A 26578-nucleotide genomic window follows, 5' to 3' on the forward strand; every position below is an offset into this window, starting at 1 on the left:
TTAATTTTCGCATATTTGGGAAAATCAAATTGAATTGTTTAATTCAATAATTATTAATTATTCTTCTTCTTCGTTCTTGTATGTAAACTTTAAAGCCTGTTTCTTTTTCAATATTAGCCTCCTAAATCGTTTAAATTATCGCACCATCTTTTTCTTGGTCTGCCAATACTTCTTCGTCCATTTGGTGACTTATCTCGTGCTATTCGTACTATCCTATCCTCTGCCATTCTATTAATATGTTCGTTTTACTCCTGTTTCCGTTTTTTCACCTATCCATTTGTCTTCTATATTGCATGCTCTTCGTATGTTTTCGCTTCTCTCCCTATCAAACAGACTTTCCCCTGATATTCGTCGAAGTATTTTCATCTCTGTTGTTTCTAGTAGTCGTCTCGTTCTCACTCCGCCGTGTATGTTAATATAGCTCTAATTGCTGCTTTATAGATTCTTGTTTTTGTGTCTTGCTTTAGGTGTTTGTTCTTCCAGATTGTGTCATTAAGGGATCCCGCCACTTTACTTGCTTTTAAGCTTTGTTGTCGTACTTCTTCTTCAACATCTCCGTAACTAGTTATATCTATTCCCAGATATCTAAACCTTGCTTCCTGCTTTATTATTTTCCCATCAATTTTGATTTTACGTCGTAGTAGGTATTTAGATGTTGTCATACATTTGGTTTTTTCTGCTGATATTATCATATTGTATTTCTTGGCTGTTGTATTGAAGATGTGCGATTAATGCGACGTCGTCTGCATAACATAATATTTGGATTTCCTTGTTTCCCATTCTGTAGCCATGACCTTTACCTACTGCTTGTATTATTTCGTCCATTATTACATTAAAGAGAAGTGGGCTTAACGAGTCACCCTGTCTGACTCCGCTTTGTACTGGTATACACTGTGTTACTTTTCCATTTATCTTTGCCTGTATTCGATTATGGAAGTAGATGGTGTCGATGGTTTGTACAATATTGATTGGTATGTTTCTTTTATACAAGAGGTATAAGACGTCTTCGACTTGGATGTGATCGAAAGCCTTTGTCAAGTCTATAAAACATAGATATGCTGGTTTACTGTACTCGATGGCCTTTTCTGTGATTTGTCTTAGTACAAATACGGCGTCTACAAAGGATTTTCCGGATCTGAACCCTTGTTGAATTAAAATAATTCAAGGAATCGTTTTAAAAACGATTAATTTAATGATTATTAATAAGTAAGTGCACCAAAAAACTTTTACCATAGGTCATTTTAAAGGTTTTTCAATAAACTAACCCAACTGATAAAACAAAACTATTAACCTTTATTTCAATAAAACAATTTAACAAATCAACTCTGGGGCAATTTCGTCGCTATAAGGGCATAGTTAATTGAGTCATCAGAGCACACGTGCCATTTATTGGTGATAATATTGTAAAAAATCCCATGGACTAGTTCTGTTCGACAATTACCTAAAAAAATTAAAATACTGTCCAACTGACATAAAAATTAACAAAAAATAGAAAATAAAATATTAAGTCATCACAATACAACTTTTACTAAAGTTCATACAAGGAAATCAGCTAGATATATGAAGCATTATATAGATAGAAAATATGTGTATCATTTTCCCTATGTATTGGTCACAAGAAGGCTACGACATATTGTCTAATGATTAGTACAGCTTGAAATATTTATTTAAATTAACGTGATCTATGTTCATTACGACAAAAGAATTGCTAACAGAATTATGTCAAAAAACCAAATCTCAACAAGAGTGGTCTACTTAAACATCAAAATAAACGCCAGATATATCCTAAAGTTCATTCAAGTGTACGCCCCTACTACAGGACATCCAGACGAAGAAGTCCAAATATTCTACGACCAAATATCCTGTGCAATCAAGGAAAATCCTGGCCACTTCTTAATAATAGGTGGTGATTTCAACGCCAAAATAGGCACTAAGGAAGACCCCTCTGAAATAATATTGGGAAATTTTGGAAGCGAAGGCAGAAATGATAGAGGCAAACAACTACTGACTTTCCTTTTGGAAAACAATTTCTATCAAATGAACAGCTTCTTTAAAAAGAAAAAACACAGAAGATGGACATGGGAAAGTCCTGATGGAAAAACAAGGAACGAAATCGACTATTTCGTAACAAACAAAAAAGAATTATTTAAAGACGGAAATGTGCTAAACCAGTTCAGTACAAGCAGTGATCATAGGTTAGTAAGAGCTAAAATAACGATATCAATCGAAAAAGAAAGACTCAAAATGATAAATAAGAAACAACCAAAGAAATGGACAAAACCAACTAACATTCAGGAGTTCGACAAATATATTGGTAATTTGTTGAAAGATACAACAACAGCAGACATCAATATATTGAACAAACAAATAGTCAACACAATGCAACAGGCTCAAACTAAATATTGTCCGACAAGCAAAAAAGATGAAAAACTGAGTCAACCCACGAAAACCCTTATAGAACTAAGGCGACAAATGAAAGGAGATAACACTACAAGCAAAGAAGAGATAAATCAAATAAATAAGACGATCACAAAGGCAATAAGAAAAGACATAAGAAACTACAATGTAGAAAAAACAAAACAGGCAATAGAGCAAAATAAGAACATGAAAGTTTTGAAGAGGAGCGCACAAAAGGGGAAAATAGAAATTAACAAACTGAGAAACAGCACTGGAGAAGAAACAACGAACAGAGATGAAATATTAAGAATAGTCGAAGAGTTCTACACAGAGTTATATAGATCAAGAAAAAAAGATAACAATACGGAACCTCCAATTACACTAAAAACTGGGGTATTAAACCAAGGATCAGATTTAATGCCCGATATACCAAAATCAGAAATCAAAGAAGCCCTGAAGAAAATGAAAAATAATCGAACCCCGGGTGAAGATGGAATAGTATCAGAAGCACTAAAAATTAGAGGGGATGTATTACTTGAAAAAATTAAACAACTTTTCAATATCTGCCTTCACAGCGCCAATATTCCAACAGACTGGAACAACGCTACTATGATTCTATTACACAAAGCAGGAGACAAAGCAAATTTAGAGAATTACAGACCGATTAGCCTCCTCAGCCATATATATAAGTTGTTTACGCGAATACTAGTTAAGAGAATGAAAAGAAAATTAGAGACTTATCAACCAAGGGAACAGGCAGGATTCCGAAAAAGTTACGGAACAAATGACCATCTACAAAGTATAAAAACCTTAATAGAGAAAGCAGTGGAATACAATAAACCTCTAGTTCTAATATTTATCGATTTTCACAAAGCCTTTGACACAGTTGATCTAAGCAAAATATTACAGGCGCTTAAAGAATGCAGGCTAGATTATAGATATACTAAATTATTATACAAAATATACCTGCAGGCAACAACCACTGTCAGATTACATACTAACAGTAATCGCATAAAAATAGAACGGGGGTTAGACAAGGAGACCCAATGTCACCTAAACTTTTTAATACGGTGCTAGAACATGCTTTTAAGAATTTGGATTGGATGACAAAGGGAATAAAAATAGATGGAGAATATCTAAACAACTTACGTTTCGCCGATGATATACTTATAATAGCTGAAGATCTAGGTATGGCAAGAGAGTTGGTACAGGAACTCGTTGTGGCTACAGAAAGTGTAGGTTTAAATATAAATATCTCGAAAACAAAAATCATGACCAATTTGGTACCCAACCAGAACATCAGTATTGGTGGAAAAGAAATAGAACTCGTAGATAAATATAAATACCTGGGACATGAAATTATGATTAGCAGGGATAACCAGACTCATGAACTGAAGAGAAGAATCGGCCTTGGGTGGGCAGCATTTGGAAAGCTGAGAGAAACTTTTAAAAGTGAGCTGCCCACGTGCCTAAAGAGAAAGGTATTTGATCAGTGCGTCCTCCCAGTCTTGACGTACGGAGCAGAAACACTTACCTTAACAAAAGCAGCAGCTACCAAACTGAGAATCGCGCAGAGAAGAATGGAGCGGTCCATGTTACGAATAACTCTGCGAGACAGAATAACCAACGAAGACATCAGGAGAAGAACCGGAGTGACTGACATCATCGAGAAGATAGCCAGACTAAAATGGAGATGGGCAGGACACATAGCCAGAATGACAGATGGGCGATGGACAAAGAGGTTATTGGAATGGAGGCCAAGGGAAGACAAGAGAAGCGTCGGTCGACCACCTACAAGATGGACTGACGATTTAAGAAGACTCAATAAAAACTGGATGAGAGCGGCGCAAAATAGACGGGGTTTGAAACATGAGGAAGAGGCCTATGTTCAGCAGTGGACTCTTGAGGCTGGATGATGATGTTCATTACTAGTTACAATTTACGATTTACATATACGATATATGAAGTGAAAAGAATTTGCAGAAAAAAGAAAAGAGAACAGCTAGAAAAGCAATTGAAAACATAGAAGAAACCTACATAAACAAATAGGTAAGCAATTTCTACCAAGAGGTTAAAAAATCCTGAGAGACTACAAAGAATAAGCCACAGTAGTGCAGAAACAAAGAAGGATTACTTCTAGGAGAAACAACAGAAAAATTAAACAGATGGGCGGAATATTTCGAAGATCTATTAAATACAGACCTACAAGAGGAAGTTGAGGGAAATGACATTTGGCAAGAAGATGAAGAAGGGACATGCGAGGAACCAACTTTGAATGAAGTCAAAGAAATAAGAGATAATAAGAGACCTAAAAAATAACAAAAGTGCAGGAGAAAGTGGTATTCCAGCTGAGATTTTGAAGGAAGATGGCGAAAGATTGAAGGAAAGGATATTTCACTTGACACTAATAATTTGGCAAAAGGAAGAAATGTCGAAACAATGGAATAGCGCTCTTAGCACTATTAGAAATAGTCAAATAAAATATGATATCAAAGTGATTGGAGAATACTAGGGAGGTTTTAGATCAGGAAGAACAACTACTGATCAAATGAGTATGTTAAAATTAATACAAAATAATAGCTACAAACAAAACTTTGGATTACACATGCTATTTAGGTAAGTAGGTTCACTGAAGGTTTAATTTCATGAAGCGCTGAAGTAACTTTATTCCAGTGAATCTGTCAGTTTAATTAAGTTTCTTCAGTCTAGCTTTTATATCATTGCAGATTTGTATATTGATAATGGTGTCCATGGATGATGCGGCTTTTTTGGTAAACCAATCGGCTATTTCAATACCACTAATCCCGACATGGGATGGTACCCATATGAGAGTAGCTGTTACATTTTGGTTTATAAGATGCTGATATGTGTCACAAATATCTTGGATGAGAGGATGGATGGTGGATATAGCATTAATGGAGTGTATAAAGAAAAGTGAATCAGTGCATATGGCTATGCATGTATTTGGATACTGTTGGCCATATTTGAAAGCATGTGAGATAGCTAGTAGTTCACCAGTGTGGATACTACACCTAGGAGACATTTTATAGAGTTCGATAGACTGTTGTACAGTGGTTACAGAATATCAAACACCACTTCCAGTCTTTGACATGTCAGTGTAAAGAACTATGTTAAACTTATTTTTGTTTATACATTCTAGAAAGAGAATTCTTGATGTATTAACAATGGTATCTTCCTTGCTAAATCTGGTGAGGAAAATATCATGGTGTGGAAGTATGTTGGTGTCAATAGGAAATATTGGAGAATGGTAGGAAAATAATGTAAAATTAAGTTACATGAAGGGTTGTTATGGGGTTGGTGTGATGATGTAATTAAAGGATATACTGGATTGCTGAAGAACTTACTTCAATGATATGCAACCAGCACAACAAATACTTTTCAGAAAGACTAGATAAAGTCCAAAGAGAGCTGATGATCATCAACGTTTCATAAAATAAAATAGGCTAAGAAGAAAAATAGTCACAAAAACTAACTGTATCTGATGAGCTAAATACAAAGCTTACACATATTTGTTTTGGTATACTTACAATCCTCTAGTAACCTTTGTAATTCATGTGGCGATACAAATTTTTCATACTGGTGGGTTCCTTGTGGTATCTCTCTTACAATATTCTCAGCAATAAAAATTCCAAATAGATTAGCTTGCCACGTTTTATTCAGAGTAGTTATAAAGATTTTACCTTTCGGCTTCAGACACTTTACACATGCTTCAATGAATTCGCTTTTTTGTGTGACATGCTCTACGACCTCCGATGCCACGAGTGCATCATACTTTCCACAAGCCTCTCCAGCATGGTTTTCTATTGATGATGTGATATAGTTGATGTTTAGGTTGTTGAGACGAGCATGCGATTGGGCTAATTTTATTAAGTCTTCGTTGGCATCTAGGCCTGTCACATCAGCTCCTATTTTTGCTAAGGGTTCAGTTAAAATACCACCTACAACAATAAGATAATACTAGAGTAATACCCTGTAGATATACCGGTAATATTTGATATAAAAACTTTGTACATTTTTGAACTTATAAAAGGTGTTGTATCTTCAAAATTTTCATAAATATATATAGCTATATTTTGAAGACCACTCAGAGTTCCTGCACCTAAAGCATTGTTTGCAATACAGACACTATAAATTTGGAATACGTTTAAACCCATATAAGCCTGTTACATGGAGTATTTATAGAACTAATAGCATTCATTCTTAACTTTATGGAATAATATACTAAAAAATGTTACCTCCACAACCTACATCTAAAACTGAATAGCCCTTTAATGGCAAAGTAGGATCAGCAACTCTTTTTTCATTAATAAGGGAATCTCTAATCCAAGGTATTCGAATTTTATTCATAGCATGTAGTGGTTTTACTTCTCCAAATTCATCCCACCAATAGTTAACATATTTTTTAAAATGTGCCATTTCTTGAGTATCAACTGTTGTTGAAAGGAGCCTAAAAATAACCAGACATGCTATTATCATCAAAAATAAAACCATGCACATGGTTTAATTTGTTCTTTTCAGCTCTTCAAAATAATAATCACCAAAATTAAGAAAGAAATGGAAACATACAAAACCAACAAAACAGCACAGTAAAATTATCTAAGAGTAATCAAGTATTTAGAAGAAATCCAGAAGAATTAGACTAAATAAGAGGTTTTACTGTGTGGTTTACAGGAAATGATGTTTGGGAAACATAATAATGTATGGAATCAAATATTTGAATAAGTACTAGTTACTAGTATTTCTCCCAGTGTATTTAAAATATATATTAAAAAAATCAAATCAAAAATATAAAATAAAATTGAGTTTGTCCTACAAGTTGCCTTCCATGCTCTAATCACACATAAACTTGCCCTAATATATTATTTCTTCCTGTAATACAGTCATTATACTTATGTAGTTGCTTATACTTATTCACTAAAGGCATGTACTTGTATTGCATTTATATCATAAGAGTAATCAATGAACTAGAAATCTGTCTGCTTACCTTATTTGGTTCCCACCTCTTAATATTTTCTGCATTATGTATTCTAATCTAAAAAATATAAATAATTGCAAGCAAAACAATAATTGTACAAATTAATAAATCAAATAAACTCTGTCCTCAAATTAGTCCCAACTGTCTAATAAATTTAACATTGGTCACATTTTGACTTTAACTGGAAACATAAACAATTATTCACATGCAATTTATTCATAAAATAAAACTGCCCCAATTAAAATAAAGGTTTAAATAATTATTTTTCAAATTTTATAATGTTTTATAGATTAATATTTAAAAATGGAAAGTTTTTAATACAAATTAATAAACATATACTTCCATTATTCTTGTTTTTGCAATTTAAATAGTTTCCAACAGTAAGTTTATTTCAGCAGTTAACAGGGCAAGGTAGTACCAAAGAATATAAACACATATGCATCTATATTCTTAGGTAGTACATTTTTTGTTGTATCTTTTTGACAATGTTAAAATTTTCCCAAGCTAAAGCTGAGTGAACCAACTATACTTAAAAGATATACAGCAAAAAATCATAACTTCTTAAAAACATATGCTAACCAAAATAACTTAATTGTCTGCTTTGGATTATGGTTATGTATTATAGGTAAGAAATTCAATGGTAAACTGGCAAAAGGGACACAAAAAAGCTGCACTGGCCACTTTGCATAATCAGAAACAATAAATTCATAGAAAAATAATTGGTGGAGTAAAAGATATGTCCTTGTATACTTATAATAAGAATGAATTCACAGTATACTTCTATTATGAAACTACCCAAAAACAGCAGTGTTATTCTCCATAATCTCAGGTCTCAGAAATCTTGAACCTGGCAGGAAGCAACAATTCCTCTTGATTCTCTAAATAATCCAAGATATCCTAAGCTTCTTAAAACTAAACTAGATTGAAACTGAGTTACTTGAAACAGGGTTCACAACAGATTTCGTCCCCATAAGCCCGTAAAAACATTTTTACAATGTGTACACAAACTACTGAAGCAAAACTAAATATACCCTATATCCTATATATTATATTAAAAAGTCTCCCTGATATTTAAACAAGCCTGTCACAATTATAGACTCAAAAAATCTAAAATGATTTCGCCGTTTCTAAATATAAATATTGCAATACTTTGAATAAAAAATACCTTTATATGTATTTGTTTTTTCTGAAAATTTTTGAAAACAAAATATCAACATCAACATAACCTACAACTATCAATGTCATTGGAATAGAAATATTTTATAAACCCTTTGCATGATAATACAGCCACCTACAAAAATTTGTAGTTTGTGTTTTGATTAGGCAATAAAGTGCGGAATTGTGGAATGTTTTGTAAAAAAAATAAAGCAGATTGTTACTCTGATAACTAAAAGCAAACAGGGAATGATTTAAAAATAAGACAGTGCCATTCAATATTGGAATAAAAGCATTATAGCCATAAACAAAACAAAATGTTAATACGAACACTGTGTAGAAATAAAACTAAGCATCCGGTACTGGACATATAGTTTAAATACGAATTGATAAAGCAATATTTTAATTTTTAACACATGTATTTCAACGATTTTTAAATAAAAAGATAGCAATATAGTTTGTTAATATGATGTATTACACAGTACAAAAGACGACACAAAAAGTAACAGGCTAAATTTTATTTTTAAAAAGTTTATACAATGCATTTATTATAATCTTATTCTTTATTTATTCTATTAGTCGCTTCTAGTGAAGCGATCCTTTATCTTCGGGATACAAAAAGTAAATGTCCACATTTCCCTTTTCCATTCTGACCGTTTCCGTATGACGAATTAAAAATATTGCTGAAACACCATACGCGAGGCAGGGGATACCTAAAAAGATTGTTTTCAAACATGTTTAAACAAAATTTTCTTGACGACTTACCTAAATTTAAAACCTTTATTGCCTTGAAGAATATATCATCAAATTTAAGGTCCTGAGGATCTCTCTTCGTACAGTGATACTTAATATACGGGAAACAGCCAGTCCTGAGTATGTGATAATTTGATTTTCCTACTTTCCAGTTAAAATGAGATTTACCCCATTGGTCGTCAGTTATGCTAGAATACTAAAATCCAAAAACAAAAGTATATTTTTAAAAAGAGAATAACCTAATTTACATGTATGCTGTTATTACAGTTAAGCCAGGATCCACCGGCCCTTGGAGTTCCAGTCTACGCCCTAACACGGTTGGCGCGTCGAAATGTGATCGGGTCATTCTCCACCAGCGTGGAGTATCGAGGATTTAGTTTAGTTTTGTTTTAATTACTGTCAAGTAGCAATTCCTTAGTTGTGTGTGTTTATTAAATCAATGTGTCAAGTAGCTCACATAAAAACATTTTCTAAAGCAGTTTAATTTGTCTTCTCGTTGGAATGCTAATTCATGACACAGTAAATATTAAACGACTTTTCCAACTTAAAATAAAATTGTAGGTACTGTGAAAAAAGATATTAGCGAAACAAGAAGAGATAGGCTTGGAAAATTCTATAGAAATTAAACTTTAGATGGGAAAAACATAAAAGAAAATAATCTGCTAATTGTTAATGCTTCTGTAATTCTTGCATTCTTCCTTATTGCCTTTTTGTGTATCGAGCATATTTAACCTTTCTTTCCAAGTTTGTGGTACTGGTTCTCCCTTAACACCTTGACTGCGTTACATATCCCCGGCGGTATGTATCTTGTATTACTTCTGTGCTAAGCTCAAATTCGGTGACCGACATATTTGTGCGAAATACGTATCTTCGTTATTTTTCGTAATAGAGTTTTGTTTTCAGTAGCCAGCTATATAATTTTAAATTCTGCAACCAACTATACAGATATTAAAGTACATATGGTGCGTTACATATCTCGGGAGATATGTACAAGCGTGTCTATAGGCATGTTTGGAGGGGATTACAGTATTGTTGTTCTTAGACTCGTACGTTTAGTTGTGATTTACTCTTTCCATGGAAGGTTATAGAGCGCGAAAAATTTTAGAACTATCGCGGAGAAGTGTAGTTAATGACGATCAAGATGATTTGGAAGGCCAAGGATCTGCATCAGATTTTCAACCCAGAGTGGACAAATTGTTAACATTATCGCGAACAAATGAAGCCGAACCGGTTAATTTAGAACGAGAAGTATATTCATCAGATTTTGATCCTTCTGATAGTGACGATTCTGTATTAGATCGTACTTTTGATCCATCGCATCGCTTTACCACAATGCGTTTACTGACGAACAAGAACAAACTACTGGTATACGATCAGAAACTGATGAGAGCTAGGAGTCTGATAATGAGGATGAAATTACACATGTTTCGGAGAATATTTCTAGTGTTTGGAAAAATACAACAATTACCCCTGATACAGATATAAATGAAATTCTTAAGTTTTTCGCTATTCTCATTGTTATGGGGATTACAAACGTGCCATTCATAAACTCTTATTGGTCAAAAGATAAAATATTCCATAACGAGTTTATAGCCTCAACAATGCTGAGGCTATAAACGATGAGTCTTGACAGATTCTTGCTACTTTTAAAATTCATACATTTTGCCAATAATGAGGATGCAAAATCTGGTGATAGACGAAGCAAAATTCGAAACATATTAAGCATTTTAGTAAAAGAATATATTAATATTCTAAACGCTGGAAGGATACTAACTATTGATGAGACAATGGTGCCTTTCAGGGGTAGACTACATTTTAGGCAACACATCCCTAACAAATGTCATAAATATGGAGTCAAACTATACAAACTATGTTCTCCAAATGGATATACTTTTAATATAAATGTGTATGCTGGAAAGGTAGATACAACTGCACCACAAGGTCATTCGAATGCAATAGTAAAAGAACTTTTGAAAATAGTTGAGCCAAAAGAGGGGAGGACCATTTCAAGCATACCGCTAGTCGAAGATTTGTATAAGGAAAAAATGATTTATTGTGGAAAGTGGAGGAGCAATAGAAGAGGAATACCAAAAGAAATATGTCAAAAGCTAAAAAAGGGACAGGTTATTGGACAAGAATGTAATGGTGTAAAAATAATAAAATGGTTTAATAAACGACCAGTCTTAATGATATCCAGTAATCCTAGTCATGATGCGACATTAACTGCTACTGGTAATGCAGCATATTTTATTGACAATAAGTACCTTACAATTTTTACTATTTTAGGAAAACGTAATGGACAAGGTGATAAAATTTCGAAACCACAGTGCGTCATCGACTATAACAAAGCTAAAGAAGGAGTAGATTTTAGTGATCAAATGTCTTCTTATCATACATCACTTAGAAAATCTGTGAAGTGGTATAGGTGAATTACATAGTTTGTCAAATTGTTCAGCATTTTACATTGCTAATTTATTGTAGAAAAGTCATGTTTGAATTAATTTTGGGTACATCATTAGTTAATGCATGGGTGGTCTAAAATATGGTTGCCCAAACTAAGATTGGAATTTTGGAATTCAGGAAACAGTTAGCTGAAAATCTTGCAGTATCTGATGAAATAGTACAACGCCCTGTAGACGGCATGAGAAAAAGGGTTCATACGTTTGTAAAACCTGATGGTCCAGGCCGAAAAAAGAGGAAACCATGTAAAGCATGTTACCAAACACTACGAACAACTTAGCAAAGAAGCTGACAAAAAAGTTCGCTGTGTAACAAATTTTTGTAATAATTGTCCAAATATGCCTGGATTTTGCTTATCTTGTTTTAATAAACACCATGAGTATTTTGAGAGTTTGTTATTATTTTCTTGTAGTACACGTTTATTTTGATATGTATTGAGCTACGAAGCAAGCAGAATAAAGTTAATTTATTTTGGTTCCATAATTTATTATTTTCGTTTGATAAAATGAGATACTTTTGCTCAGAGATGTCAAAATTTGTCACTTGACTTACATATCCCCGGGGACTTGTAACGCACAAAACTTCAGTGTGCTTACATATAGCCGGCGATATGTAACGCAGAGAAGGACAAAGTACAGATTTTTCGTTACGCAGTCAAGGTGTTAAGGTACCTATTGAATATATCTGTTAGGATCGAAGTTAGTTTGTATGTTCCGTTTTTAATTAACTCTGCAGAACTCTGGACCGGAATTACATCCATTTTTTAATAGAGTTATTATTTTTTTCTGGACAAGTCTTCACTGGTTCTCCACGTATCTTTATGCCATTATAGGATATAGTATTATATTCAGATGTTTTATGTTTAAAGACAAACTTATTCTAAGTTTAAAACTAATCGTGAGTTTATTTTGATCTTTGTATTATTTGAATAACTGTCAAAATTTTTTTATTACTTACTTTAACGAAATACGAAGTCCAGGGTGGTTCTTCGCATTGCTTGATATAATTTGTAAGCACTTCCGAGGATGTAGGTTTATGTTTATTACGAAAATTATAAAATATATTTCTTGTTTGAATTTTTACGACCATATTACGATTATCTAAAAATAAAGTTATAATTATAGCACGTGTTATGGCATGGAAAAAAGTATTAGCTATCTAATTCAAGCGACAAATCTTTATATACCTACCTATGGCATGTGAAATAAAAATAAAAAGAGATAAAGAACTGCGGACTGCTTTTTCATAAATTATATTATGTGCTCTTAAGATTTACAGATTGGTTGACTTTCTTAAAACATCCAGTCCATTAATAGGGGAATCATATAATTAGAGAATAATAATTATTAAACCTTAATAAAAACTAATAATTGAAGGATATATTGAGGTGTTACGATGTTTTAGAATAATAAGACAATAAATTATATTATAAATCTCAATCTTCTTCCCCGACTTTGCAATTCAACACTTGTTTGTCCTAGCTTCCCTCACAAGTCTTTGTTTGTAATAGTCTCAGGCCACCAAATATTATGATTATGATTGATAATCATCTGTGATGTTATTTTTCTATTTACTTTCCAAGTTTCACAAGCTTACAACAGAACAGACAACGTTGGTGTTGACAATGTGAGGCTTGGTATTTCAGGAGATGTATCTGTTCCTCCAGATAGAGTAGAGCTATACAAATGCAGTGGTTGTCTTTTTATTGCGATAGTTAATTACTGATAAAACAATAATAAACATAAATCGCTACGGTCCTAATATAGAACTGTGAATACTTTCACATCAACCCTGAAAATGAGTTTCAGAGCAACCTTGACAATTAATCTAAGCTAGAAAAATTTGGTCGGAGCTACCACAGAAATAGCCCTGAAAAAGTTGAAACAGTTTTGTCAAGTAATGAGCCTACCCATCATAAATACAAAGATGGGCAGAATATATCGATGAATTGTTCGATGATGAAAGAGGAGATCTGGAGCACATAGAACTTACGTCAGAAGAAATAGGTCCATATATTACAAAAGAAGAAATATTGCACGCACTAAAAACAATGAAGAGCGGGAAAAGCCCTGGACCTGATATGCTTCCTATAGAAATCCTAAAAATTCTAGATGAGAAGCACATTGATGTTTTAGTGACACTTTTGAACCAAATTTATAGTTCAGGCGTATTACCCAAAGAGTGGTTAACATCTATTTTTATTTGTCTCCCTAAAAAGAAAAACGCAAGAGAATCCAGCGATTACCGCACCATTAGCTTAATGTCTCATACGCTAAAGTTACTACTTAAAGTCATCCATAACCGAATATAATATCACAAACTGAACATAGACGTTAATAATATACAATTTGGTTTCCGCAAAGGCCTAGGAACACGTGAAGCTCTTTTTTCACTTAATATACTAATACAAAGATGCCTGGACGTCAATCAAGATATATACGCATGTTTTATTGACTATAATAAAGCATTCGATAAAGTACGACATAAACATTTAATGAATGTCCTGAAATCAAAGAAGATTGACTACAACGACCTCAGGATCATATCAAATTTATACTATAAACAGCGAGCAAAAGTACGTGTTAACGAACAGCTGTCAGAAGAAATTGAAATTAGATGTGGAGTAAGACAGGGATGCGTATTGTCGCCAATTCTTTTCAACGCCTACTCCGAAGAGGTCCTGAAAAAAGCTCTTGAGGGTGAAACAGCTGGAATAAAGGAAAATGGAGTTCCCATTAACAACATTAGATATGAGGACGACACTGTGATTTTAGCCGAAAACATTGAAGATCTTCAGAGACTGGTGACCAGAATAGCAGAGTATGGAAAAGAGTATGGTCTAACAATGAATGTCAAGAAGACGAAATTTATGAGAATATCGAAAACTCAAAGAAATAACGAGAATCTTCTAATAAACGAAACCAACGTCGAACAAGTGGACAAATATGCATACCTGGGAACAATGATTAACTCCACAAATGATTACAATCAGGAGATAAAAATAAGAATAGAAAAGGCTAGAGCAAATTTCAACAAAATGAGAAGAGTTCTATGTACTAGGGATTTAAAACTGGAAGTAAGAGTTAGGTTGGCGAGGTGCTATGTTTTTTCGACCTTATTTTATGGAATGGAATCTTGGACCTTGAATGCTACATCAATGAAAAAACTGGAATCATTTGAGCTGTGGGTGTACAGAAGAATTCTGAAAATATCATGGACAGAACACGTCACAAACAAAGAGGTTCTGAGAAGGATGAACAAAGAAATGGAAATTTTAAATTCAATAAAAACAAAAAAATTGGAATATCTCGGACATATTACACGTGGAGAGAAATACACCTTGCTCCAACTGATCATGCAGGGAAAGATCCAAGGAAAAAGAAGCATAGGGAGGCGTAGAATGTCATGGCTGCGCAACCTGAGTGAGTGGTACGGATGTACATCAAATGAACTTTTCAGAGCAGCCGTCTCAAAAGTTCGAATAGCTATGATGATTGCCAACCTCCGCCGCGGAGATGGCACTTGAAGAAGAAGATCATAAATACAAATCAGTTTGCATTGAGTGTTGCCGACGCTAAACAGTTGTCGTCCAGGGGCCAGGAAGCATTTGATACACACATTAAGTATGCTGAGAAGACCGGCAAATATCATGGTACAAATTCTTTGTACCATGGGCAAATATAAAATATAATATAGCATATAGCAAATAGGATATAGAATTAAGCTCGTATAAAGCAGAATATTTCTTCTTTTTATATAGACATGACTCTGTCTGTTTTTCAATGTGCCTCCAGTAATTTGTCGTTCCATCGTTTTCGTGGTCTTCCCACTAATCGTCTTCCTATTGGGGAACCGTCTTTTGCCGTCTTTACTACTCTATTTGTTGTCATTCGGCTTATATGATCGTTCCATTACTTCTATTTCTTACCCAGTTCTTGATGTTCCCCACCTTGCATCTACGTCGTATATCTGTACTTCTAGCTCTGTCCCGTAGTGTCTGATCCGCGTATGACATTATTGGTCTGATGACTGTTTTGTAAAGTCTGCCTTTCGTTTCTTTCCCGATATTTTTATTTCTCCATATTGTTTCCAGGTAGTATGTAGTAGTATGTAGATATTTAAACTCCATCACTTGTTCTATTATCTGACCTTGCAGCTCCAATTTATATTTTAGTAAATTTGCTGTTGTAACCATGCATTTGGTCTTTTTTGGGGAAATTAACATGTTAAACAGCAGAATATTTAGTAACAATAAATAGTAACAGATTCTTGTGCAAGGTTTGAGGTTCTGACCAGAACCTTCAAAGTGATTATCTAAGCGATACATGTAAATAGTTTCGAAAGCTAAGAGAGGGATAAAAATCTCGAAAAGGATTGTGTAGAAACCAAGAAGAAAAAATAATTAGCGAACCAATAGAGCTAAAACCTATTTGAAAAATCCATTTCCAAACTCTGCTAGGAACACAAGAACATCACCATTCTTTGGATTTGCGAGAGAATGAGAAAGGTGATGAAGAAAGAAGAAATTCTACTCTTGAAGAGGTCAAACAAGCAATATATGCGAAAAGAAACAAGAAGGCGCCAGGATACGACGATCTTCCTTACGATACATATAAATTACATGGCGAACACCTAACAATAAAGATGCATGTACTCATAACCAAGATGTAGAATGTAGAGAAAATTTCTAGCGATTGGAAAATGGAGAATTTGCTCAATCTACAAAAAAGGGGACAAACTTAGATGCGAAAATTACCACGGTATAATCTTCTTGTGCTCAGCTTATAAAATCATTTTACATCCATCAGGATGTAGCATGTACCATATGAGCCCTACAGAGCGCTCATATGTTTAACCATATCATCAATTAGTATATATTTGTCCACTGCTGAACGTAGGTCTCCCGTAAAATTTTCCTCTTATTTCTATCTTGAGTTTCTTGCTTCAAATTTGTGGTGATGCGCTTTATATCATCCATCCATCTAGTCGGTGGTCGTCCTCTGCTTCGATAAGCCTCTTGTCTTGGTCGCGATTCCACAATCTTTCTGGTCCATCCATCATCCGTGAACCTGGCAACGTATCCGGCCAAGCCCACTCAGCCATGGTAATTCTTTCAGCTGCATACGTGAGTCTTGTTTTTCTTTTTATTTTTAGGTGTGGTACTTTATCTCTAATGGTGATACCTAACATTGATCTTTCCATAGCGTGTTGTGTAACTCTTATTTTATTTACTGTTCCTTTTGTCCTATTGAGTCAGTGTTTTTGCACCATATAATATAAGGATCGGTAAAATACATTGGTTAAAAACCTTTCTTTTTAAACAAACTGGAATATTTGACTTGAAAATGCTGTTCAATCTACCAAAGGCAGTCCATGTGAGACCTATCTTTCTTTGTATTTCAATTGTCTGATTATCTCGGCCTATTAGTCGGTCGATGGCTTTCAATCTGAATTTTATCGCTGACTACAAGGTTGGTCATAAATTTTGGCTTTCATGGTATTAATTTTAAGACCAGTTGTTTTTAAAGCTCCATAGAGCGTTTCCAGCATTTTTTGTAGCTTTATCAACTCTATCAGATACTATAACGATGTCATTGTCAAATCTTAGGTGCGTAAGATCCTCTTCATTTATATAAATTCCCATATTAGGTATCCTCTTGTCAATTCGCTTGAACATATATTCGAGTACAGCTGTAAACAATTTCGGTGAGATAGTATTACCCTGTCTAATTCCACGTTCTATTCGGAACTTTTTGGTATCTTCATGAAGTCGGACATAGGCTGTACCAGTTTCGTAGATACTTTTAATCAAGGCACCATATCGGAAGTCGATGCGGCAGTCAGCCAATGCTCGAAGCATATTATGATGATATATAGTATCAAACGTTTTGTTATTATCTGCATGAATATTTTGTATGTATGAGAGAGCAAACTAATAGGTCCGTAGTTCTTTAGGTCTGAAATGTCACCTTTTTTATGCATTATGGTTATTATTGCACTATGCCATTGGAAGGGAGTTACACCTCTTGTCAAACTAACATTAAACATCTTTTTCAACGCATTTATTACGTTTCTTCTCCTTCTTTGATATGTTCTATGAATATCCCATCTTCTCCAGGTGATTTATTGTTTTTATCTCCGAGTGAGCTCTTTTTATTTCCTCTATTGTGATATCTGGAATGTTTTCTGAGCGTACATTTTGGACTTTTGGTATTTGACTTTCATTAGGATCTGGAAGTTCTTCAGAATATCATAAACCCATGAAAACCCAAATTCCATTTATTCGAATGCTTTTCTGTTATCATTGCTTTCCTCTCTCTTCTAATGTTGATTAATATTTTTGCTCTAACCACCGATGGTCACTCCCAATAGTGATTTTATTAATTACTGTAATATCTTCGACAATATTTTTTCTGTTTCTGATTATGAAATGGCGCGTACTTATTTTATTGTATTCCGTTTTGTTGCTGTTATTAGTGTATTTAGTATGTTCCTAGCAGCTGTACTCCATTTCCAAAAGAACTCTATATTTAGATACAACTTTATATTATCCCAGATTTTAGGGCTTCCCTAATTCCTATTTCCTTGTTTAGTGGCTTATTTTGTTCTTTTCATTAAACGATCTGCTGTAGTTTTGCTTGCTCCTCTAGTTCCATCCAATCATGGAATTAGATATATAGGTATAGGTATATACAAATAATAGGTACTCAATCTCCATCATATATTGTGGTAAGAATTAAAATTAAAAATGGGAAATGACCTAAAACTGTACATTTTTGACAATACTACACTAAATAATTGTTCTACTGTTTCATATGTAATGGGTATTGTTTTGATCATAATTAAATATGCACCCATTTACACGATTTAAAATTTACAAAAAAAGGTACAATCTTTTTAAATTTCAAGGTCGTACCCAACCATGACGTCATAGTACTGACGTTGGAAAAGAATGTTGAATGGATTGGCAACAGTGCCTTTTACAAGAATTGGAATGAACTGCTCAAGAAATGGCATTTATTTTATAAATAAAAGGAATAAGTGTCAAAACACGGGCGCTCCTAGGAGTACTGAAACTTTCCTTTATTAAAAAAATTAAAATAGAATTAGTGACGAAAGAACCAGAAATCTGTTATAGATTTTAAAATATATATTAACGTGAAGAATGATTCGCTAAAGACAATATTAACAAAGTGAAGGTGAACAATGTGAAATTAAGTTTTTGAAAGTGTTTGTATTGATGTTAACGCTGACAATATTTGTACCAATAATTTTGTGTTAATATGCATTTCATTAAAAACTTGGTTTTCAATTGATATTTTTAAGAAAACAAGTGAGTCTGATAAAATGGGACATTGTATATAGAACATGGATAAACATTTAGAGCAAGATCTTTTAATTCCTGTTTCTTCAGGTGAGTACCATACAACTTTTACATAGCATTAAAAGATAAAATTGGGATTTTCTTACCTTATTTACCAAGTTATCCAATAATCAACTAGGAATACTAGGATGGTACCACAACATGTCATCTAGAAATTGATGAGGTTAGAATTTTTTGGACTGCTTCTATTTCTTTATTTGTTTACCAAAAATAAACTTATTTTTACTTTGTTTTCATTGTGATTAATTGTCTAATAGAATAAAATAAAAACATATTCTAATATTCATATCTATAATCTGTAATAAATGTCAAATTCTTTCAACACCCATTAGTACAGGGATGGAGTAATACACTTTTTAATTAAGTTTTATGTTGCCTTTTATATTTAAATTGGAATCATGCAGTTTATATATGATTATAATATTCATAATTAGTTCCAAGATTACTGCATTGGTTCATTATTCTCCTCATAATCATGATTAATATGTTTTTAATCAATTATGATTAGAGCTAACTTTTAACATTCCCTGCTTTTAGTGTAAGATCCATTTGATGCATATAAGATGCATGTTTTCTCAGTTTTTTTAACTTGTCTTAAATTTTCATTGATTTTGTTATGTTTTGATACTTCTTTATTGCTGCATTTCTTGACTCATTACTTGACAATTAGTTTAGATCCTTTTTCACTTCATTCTACATTTGTTTTCTTATATTATACCTTGGATTGGTCTCTATATGTAGCTTTCTATTTATTATTATTTATGTTTGTGTTTTTGCCATTATATGTACATTCCTTTCATTTTAATATCTGGGATTTAACTTAGTAAGTAATGCTAAATTTTCTTTGCTTGTTAATTTTTTATATGTCTGGTTTGATGACATTATTTTTTTTTAATCTAGAATGTTACCAGATCCTAACATTGTTTGCATAATCTTCATTTCCATAATCTTCCTTATCTATAAAATGAGCTATGTTACAGATGTAGTAAAAAGTTATAATTGCTAAAATTACTCATAAAAGTGTGTTCTTTGCTATGATTTTCTAACATATTTTCTGACATACACAAAAATGTCTAACTTTCTAAACAATTAATTTATTTGTTGTACTAACAACTTTGTTATTCCTCAAGGTAAAATGTTTATATTAAATCAATGTAGTCATTCTTGGAATTTAAGACAATAGTAGAACCAATGACAGCCTAAAATATTGGACTATGTCATTGAGAGAAATGCAAAATGGAAGCTTTAACAGCCTTGACAAACTAAGAAGTCGTAATCTGTCGTGTACAAATTGAGTACACTTACTTAGTTGTTCAGAGTTGACCTTTTAAACTGTAGGTTTTGATACATGTAGCACATATACAGGTAGAGGAGGGCTATGCTCAAAATTGGATGTGGCATATTAAGAAGAGAATTATAAACAAAGAAATAAGGTTTCATACAAATGCCACAAGCACAAAACTGTTAATACAAAAGAAGATAACAAGTGGACATCCTCAGAAAACCCTATTAAATGTGCAGAATATGTGGAGAACAATCTTCAAAACATAGACCATAAGCATGGGGGAAATATATACGCAAATAATAGCTACAAATCTTGCAACAGTGCCAGTTTATTTTTCTGCTACTCACTGCTCATTGAGAAGGTCCCTACTGCGCTGTTAATTGAGTTTAGTATTAATTGGGCTATCAAGCGCATCATAAAATAGATATAATTATATGAAATCGACCAATCTGCAAAAACTATAACATTAAAGGGGTTTTATTGTTTCATGGTCAATAATCGCCCAAATATAAAAAAAACTGCGGAGTGCTACCATTTAAAGAGGTGCATTTTTAGAAAAGGATGAATTTATCCCTATGCACTAGGGGGCATTTGGGTCAATTCTATGTAGTTTTTGTACATATATATCTACAGGAAAGTTGTTCAAAATTAAATTTCCTATCAAAATGTCACCTTTTAAAGCCAAAAATAATTTTTTTCAATGCCAATAATACAGAAGATTGTGTTAATCTTTAAAATGATCTCAATCAGTTGAGTGAGTGGTGTGTGTTTGAACGATCGAGAGACCCAATGGAATATAATTATAATATACAGAACATTCTTGTTGACTGGGTTACTGAAATTCGTGATCTGGGAATTAATTTAGACTCTAAACTTTTATTAGAATCACATTATATGTCAATAATGTCAAAGTCTTTACAAATGCTTGACTCTATAAAGAGATTCACTAGAGACTTTCAGAATATTGAAGCGATTAAATTACTATATTGTTCTTTAGTGAGACCCCATCTATAGTATTGTTCTTGTGTATGGTCTCCATCTTATAATATCTACATATCAAAAATTCAGACAGTTCAACACAAGTTCTTGAAATATGTAGCATATAAACAGGGTATACCTTTTGAATTAAATCAAGTAAATTATGATCAAATTGAAACCCAACTTGGTATTCTCTCATTGTATGACCAACAATTAATTAAAGATGCAAAGTTGCTTTATGGAATAATTAATTCTACAGTCTTGTGTCCTCAGCTGCTTGAGCAGGTTGGTCTGCATGTACCTCTCCGTAGAACATGATTAAACCAAATATTTTTATGTTCCTTATACTTATATTTTTTTTTTGTTTTATTGTATACATTGTAAACATAATTAATCTTATTGGGCAGTAGCCCGTTGAAAATAAATAAATAAATAAACAATATATTAAAAGAAACGAAGCAAAAAACATGAACACATGCGATTTTTCTTTTTACCCCATAACTTTTTTTTATGAGGGTATAGCTATATAAAAACAAAACTTATCCTTTTGCCAAAAATTCATTCAAATTTCTAAACTCTAAAGAGATTCTTCTAAAATGTTTAAATATTTGCTTGTATCTAAAATTATGTATGTATTTTATGTCAAATTAAAGCTAATTTTTTCTTAATATGATGCTATAAGAAAAACTGGTTGCAAATTAGGGTTGTCGGCTGTTAAAAACGCGATTTATCAAAGATAAAGTAAAAGGCAGCTAGCGAACAACGCTACTGGTTTGAAGTGTCAGTTGTGTGACTTTTTAAAGCATGCCTCGATAGATATATAATAATATACATATTATCGCTTGTCAAACCATGGTCGTTGCGCGCTAATTCTATTTTACTTTACCTTTGATATCTCGCGTTTTTAATAGCTGGCAACCCTAATTTGCTACCATTTTTTCTCCTTATATAAAAAATAAATGAACGAAATAAAATATTTGTCAAAAACTAATTACTATTAATTGAATTAAAAATATTTGTGGCCACTTTTTGACTGGCTACCTATTACCAATGTATTCTCCTAATTTTAAATGTATGTAAAAATGTGAGATTGATTAACTACGTTATGAACATAGTGAACTTAGTAGAAGCTATTCGAAAGGCTCAAGTAAAATGCTGCCCTAAAAGATGCCAAGACGAAAACATAACCATTGAAACAAAGCAACTAATGGAAACTAGAAGAGAAATCAAAGGAAACGAAAACATTGACGAAGAAAAACTACGAAAAATAAATAAAGAAGTATCAAAAGCTGTAAGGAAAGATTTAAGAAAATTTAACAATAAAAAGGTCAATTAAAAACAATGGAAAATGTGAAATACACAAACTAAAGAACAAAGAAGGAGTACCCATATCAAATAGAGAACAACTACTGCACATAGTTGAAGATTTCTATCAAGAACTATACACACGTCAAAGAGAAGACGAAACGAACTTGAAAGCCGCCGAATTACGCAAAATCATCAACCAGAGTTCAGAACTCATGCCAGAGGTCACACTAAGCGAAATCCAAGACGCAATGAAAAAGATGAAAAACAACAAAGCACCAGGAAAAGACGGAGTCGTAATAGAAGCTATAAAGATGGGCGGACGTACCCTTCTAAACCAAGTAAAAATTTTGTTTAACCTTTGTCTAACAGATTGTTGCATACCGGAAACATGGAACAATGCAGTAACAATTTTACTACACAAGAAAGGAGACAAGGCGCACAGAAAACTATAGACCAATCAGCTTATTGAACCATATCTATAAAATGTTTACCCGAATAATTACGACAAGACTAGAAAAAAAGTTGGATTTCTACCAGCCCCGAGAACAAGCTGGCTTCCGCTCGAAATTCGGAACAAACGATCACCTACAAACAGTAAAAACCTAAAAAAATCGATAGAATATAACAGATCACTGGTACTTATCTTCGTAAACTTTCACAAAGCCTTCGATACCGTGGAATAAGACAGAATTATAGCTGCTCTGAACAATAGTAGAATAGACTACCGGCTTACAAAGTTAGTACAAACATTGTACCAAAACGCCACGATGCGTGTAAAACTACATGATACCACCAGAGAAATTCATATAAAGCGAGGTGTGAGACAGAGCGACACTCTCTCACCTAAATTATTTGTAACGGTCCTCGAATACGCCTTTAAGATGCTAAAGTGGGAATATAGAGGAATAAAAATAGACGCGGAAATGCTCAATCAACTGCGTTTCGCCGACGATATAGTACTTATTACCGAAGATCTGCGTGAATCACAGCAAATGCTACAAGAATTAAAAAACGTTTTTTCAACAATAGGTCTAACAATGAACATCAGTAAGACCAAATTTATGACAACTTTGATTCCCAGCGAACACCTAACCATCCAAAATCAAGTGGTAGAATTGACAGAAAAGTACATATATCTCGGAAACACAAACGGAAGACATTTGACGAATGCGTTCTTCCTATTATGGCATACGGAGCAGAAACTCTCACTCTCACAAAAACAACAGCACTAAAAATGCGAGTGGCACAAAGGAACCAAGACCGAAGGAAAAAAATAGGTATCACTGATGTCGTTGAACGTATAGCCAAGCTGAAATGGAATTGGGCAGGTTATAAAGCGAGACTAAAAGACTCTAGATGGACCAGAAAACTTATTGACTGGCGCCCAAGAGAAGACAAACGCAGCAGAGGACGACCACCAACACGCTGGAGGGACGACATTAAACGAATATGGAATATTCGGCAGAAATGACAACAAGACGCACTGAATCGTGAAGAGTGGCGACAAATAGGAGAGACCTATGTCCAGCAGTAGACAGAAGAGGTTGCATGATAATGATGAAACGTAGTGATCCTGCAGTGGGATCTTGTGCTATGAAATTTTCGTACACCTTTAGATAATATACTACCCCAAATCATTACTAATGCAGGAAATTATACTCTTCATTATAAAAAGAAGGAAAACAGAATACTTCCAGACACGTAGTTAGAAGACCCCAATACCTTCTACTTCGCCTTATTAATACAAGGAAAGTGGAAGGAAAAAGATGGATAGGCCGAAAGATACTCGTATGGTTGCGTAATAACAGGCAGTCCAATCTGCCAATCGCTGGTTTATCTTGGCAAATTTAACATACACTTATTGTACTTAGTTGTGAGACGCAGTTGTAAAAGTGTTATTCGCTATTAAGACTGTATAAACAAATACTCATGGTATGGTTTTTCATTCGGAATTCAAGTGTTTATTTTTCGAAGTTTCTGGGATGTTACCTTTCGTCCGAATATAAAAAAATCTTATCCTGGACGGAATTTGAAATACGTGAATTAAAACTTAACATAGAACGAGACGATAAAAATACTACAAACATAGTTCGAAATGTCATTATAAGAGTCAGGACCGGGATTACAGGTGATGTGAGATAATAACTCCAATGAAGTGGAACTGGGCCGGACACGTGGCGGGAATGAATGACGCTATGTGTACTAAACGCACAATGGTGTGGCGTCTTAAATTTCAGGCATTTAGAAATAGGGATAATCCACAAAGAAGGTTATAACAAACTGGCTTTACAAAGCACAATATCGCGAAGGTCTATGTTCAGCGGTGGACGCAGAGCCCGTGTGGTGATGTTGATGAAACAAACCGATTATTTGAATTCACTTATTTGTAAACCGGGGTGTAGAGTTGGAACAACCACATCGAGCGTCATAGACGGGAGATGGTTCTTGATAACTGGTCTTCATAAGACAACTAACTCTCACTTATGGCTCCACGTGTCATACCCCGAGCAACTGCATTGGTCTGCTGGCTAAACTAAGTGAGGGTAGCCAGATATGGCGATAATTCCACCGAGCGATTGCCGGTATAAGCAATCCCACACTTACTGACCAATGGTTTCGGGCGGATGAGTTGGTAAGTGGAAGGACTCTTATGTCCTGGCGCTAAGAAATTGTCACCAAAGGCGACTGAATCAAGTAAGTAACGGCATAAGGATTCAGAAGGCAAAGAGAAACCACTGCATTAAAGATCAAAGTGGATATCTCTAGTACAATCATCGTGGCAATGAGTACTAAAAGAAAAAAAGAAACTGATCATGGGAATCGGAGCCCAAGATCCGGCAGGAGAGGAACAGACAAGGACTCCCAGGTCGTTAACCGGCGAAACCCTTGTCAAGCATCGAAACAAGACAAAGTAAAATTATCAAAAGCAAAAATAGGTACGTGAAACCTCAAAAGCATGTATCAGCCTGGTAAAATGCATAACATCCTTCAATAAATGAGAAGAATGAATATAAATATATTAGGTATAAGCAAAACATGGTGGCCTAACTCAGGATACCTTTCGACAGAAACCGTTACCTTATATTACTCGGGAAACATTGACGACCAGCATAGACGTGGAGTCGCAATTATTGTCGATACAGAGGTCAACAAGTCAATAGGTTTTGTCCCAATCTCAGAAAGAGTGATGCTACTACAAATAAGGACATTACACACAAAACTAAATTTGATCCAAGTATATGCGCCATCGACGGATGCAACAGAAGATGAAGTAGAAACATTCTACCAACAAATTGAAGATTAACTAAAAATGACAAAGAACAGGGAAATCACGGTAGTTATGGGCGATTTCAATGCAAAAGTTGACAAGGGAAGAGCTGGAACAATAATGGGTGATCAAGGACTAGGGAAACGTAACGATAGAGGAGATCGTCTAATACATTTCTGCCTAGAACAAAGTCTAATAATCACAAACACGTTCTTTAAATTTTCTATGAGACGGTTATATACATGGCGCTCACCAGCAGATCAAGCATCTAAGATCAGAATAGCCATGATGATTGCCAACCTCCGTCGCGCAGATGGCACGTAAAAAACAAGAAGATTTGTAAACCCCTTTACCCTCTCCAACCGACCTACCACTGACCAAAATCAGGAGGTTTAAATAAACGATACCAACTATCTAACCTATTGATTAAAACTACAATATAAAAAGTCCTACCTTGTATTTAATAAAAAGTCAAACTAAAGGCAAATTCAATTTCTCATAACATCGAAGTCTCTGTGTCTCCTCTATCCCGGAACCAACGACGTCCCTCTGGAACGGTGCACTGTCGGGGCGCAGGCGTCGCCAATCGATTTG

At 34.0% G+C, this 26578-nt stretch overlaps 3 protein-coding genes across 5 annotated transcripts in view; 1 reads left to right on the forward strand and 2 right to left on the reverse strand.

Moving 5' to 3' along the window:
* Positions 1-1273: 1273 nt before the first annotated feature.
* Coq3 (ubiquinone biosynthesis protein COQ3, mitochondrial) lies at positions 1274-26511 on the reverse strand. 2 transcript variants are annotated; one of them, XM_072531567.1, is made up of 5 exons: positions 26438-26511; positions 7403-7450; positions 6654-6865; positions 5946-6356; positions 1274-1441 (listed from the first exon to the last, which is right to left on the reverse strand). In XM_072531567.1, the coding sequence occupies exons 2-5, from the start codon at positions 7435-7437 to the stop codon at positions 1320-1322; spliced, it is 780 nt and encodes a 259-aa protein (XP_072387668.1). In that variant the 5' UTR covers positions 7438-7450; positions 26438-26511; the 3' UTR covers positions 1274-1319. The 2 variants fall into 2 exon arrangements, with proteins under 2 accessions (XP_072387668.1, XP_072387667.1); XM_072531566.1 differs by lacking the exon at positions 26438-26511 and adding an exon at positions 8559-8677.
* Positions 9003-26538, reverse strand: LOC140441115 (uncharacterized protein C15orf61 homolog). 2 transcript variants are annotated; one of them, XM_072531568.1, is made up of 5 exons: positions 26438-26538; positions 19232-19293; positions 12719-12861; positions 9314-9497; positions 9003-9261 (listed from the first exon to the last, which is right to left on the reverse strand). In XM_072531568.1, the coding sequence occupies exons 3-5, from the start codon at positions 12848-12850 to the stop codon at positions 9134-9136; spliced, it is 444 nt and encodes a 147-aa protein (XP_072387669.1). In that variant the 5' UTR covers positions 12851-12861; positions 19232-19293; positions 26438-26538; the 3' UTR covers positions 9003-9133. The 2 variants fall into 2 exon arrangements, with proteins under 2 accessions (XP_072387669.1, XP_072387670.1); XM_072531569.1 differs by lacking the exon at positions 19232-19293 and having other exon boundaries at positions 26438-26532.
* Positions 18747-26578, forward strand: part of cyst (rho guanine nucleotide exchange factor 18 cysts) — a 252082-nt gene continuing 244250 nt past the window's right edge. The window contains exon 1 of the mRNA XM_072531560.1: positions 18747-19175. Coding sequence (XP_072387661.1) covers positions 19130-19175 — 46 coding nt within the window. The 5' untranslated portion in view covers positions 18747-19129. The remainder of the gene's footprint in view (positions 19176-26578) is intronic.

The sequence above is a fragment of the Diabrotica undecimpunctata genome, chromosome 5 (assembly GCF_040954645.1).
Source record: "Diabrotica undecimpunctata isolate CICGRU chromosome 5, icDiaUnde3, whole genome shotgun sequence".
NCBI lineage: Eukaryota > Metazoa > Arthropoda > Insecta > Coleoptera > Chrysomelidae > Diabrotica > Diabrotica undecimpunctata.

Bases quoted from the DNA above. Each gene is read 5' to 3' on its own strand.
- Coq3 (XM_072531567.1), bottom strand. From the start codon at position 7,437: ATGCAGAAAATATTAAGAGGTGGGAACCAAATAAG. The intron at 6,866-7,402 runs GTAAGCAGACAG...GGTTATTTTTAG, and splicing joins AGAGGTGGGAACCAAATAAG to GCTCCTTTCAACAACAGTTG. The intron at 1,442-5,945 runs GTAAGTATACCA...TAATTTTTTTAG, and splicing joins ACAAAGGTTACTAGAGGATT to GTAATTGTCGAACAGAACTA.
- LOC140441115 (XM_072531568.1), bottom strand. From the start codon at position 12,850: ATGGTCGTAAAAATTCAAACAAGAAATATATTTTATAATTTTCGTAAT. The intron at 9,498-12,718 runs GTAAGTAATAAA...TTTGGATTTTAG, and splicing joins GGACTTCGTATTTCGTTAAA to TATTCTAGCATAACTGACGA. The intron at 9,262-9,313 runs GTAAGTCGTCAA...CAATCTTTTTAG, and splicing joins AATAAAGGTTTTAAATTTAG to GTATCCCCTGCCTCGCGTAT.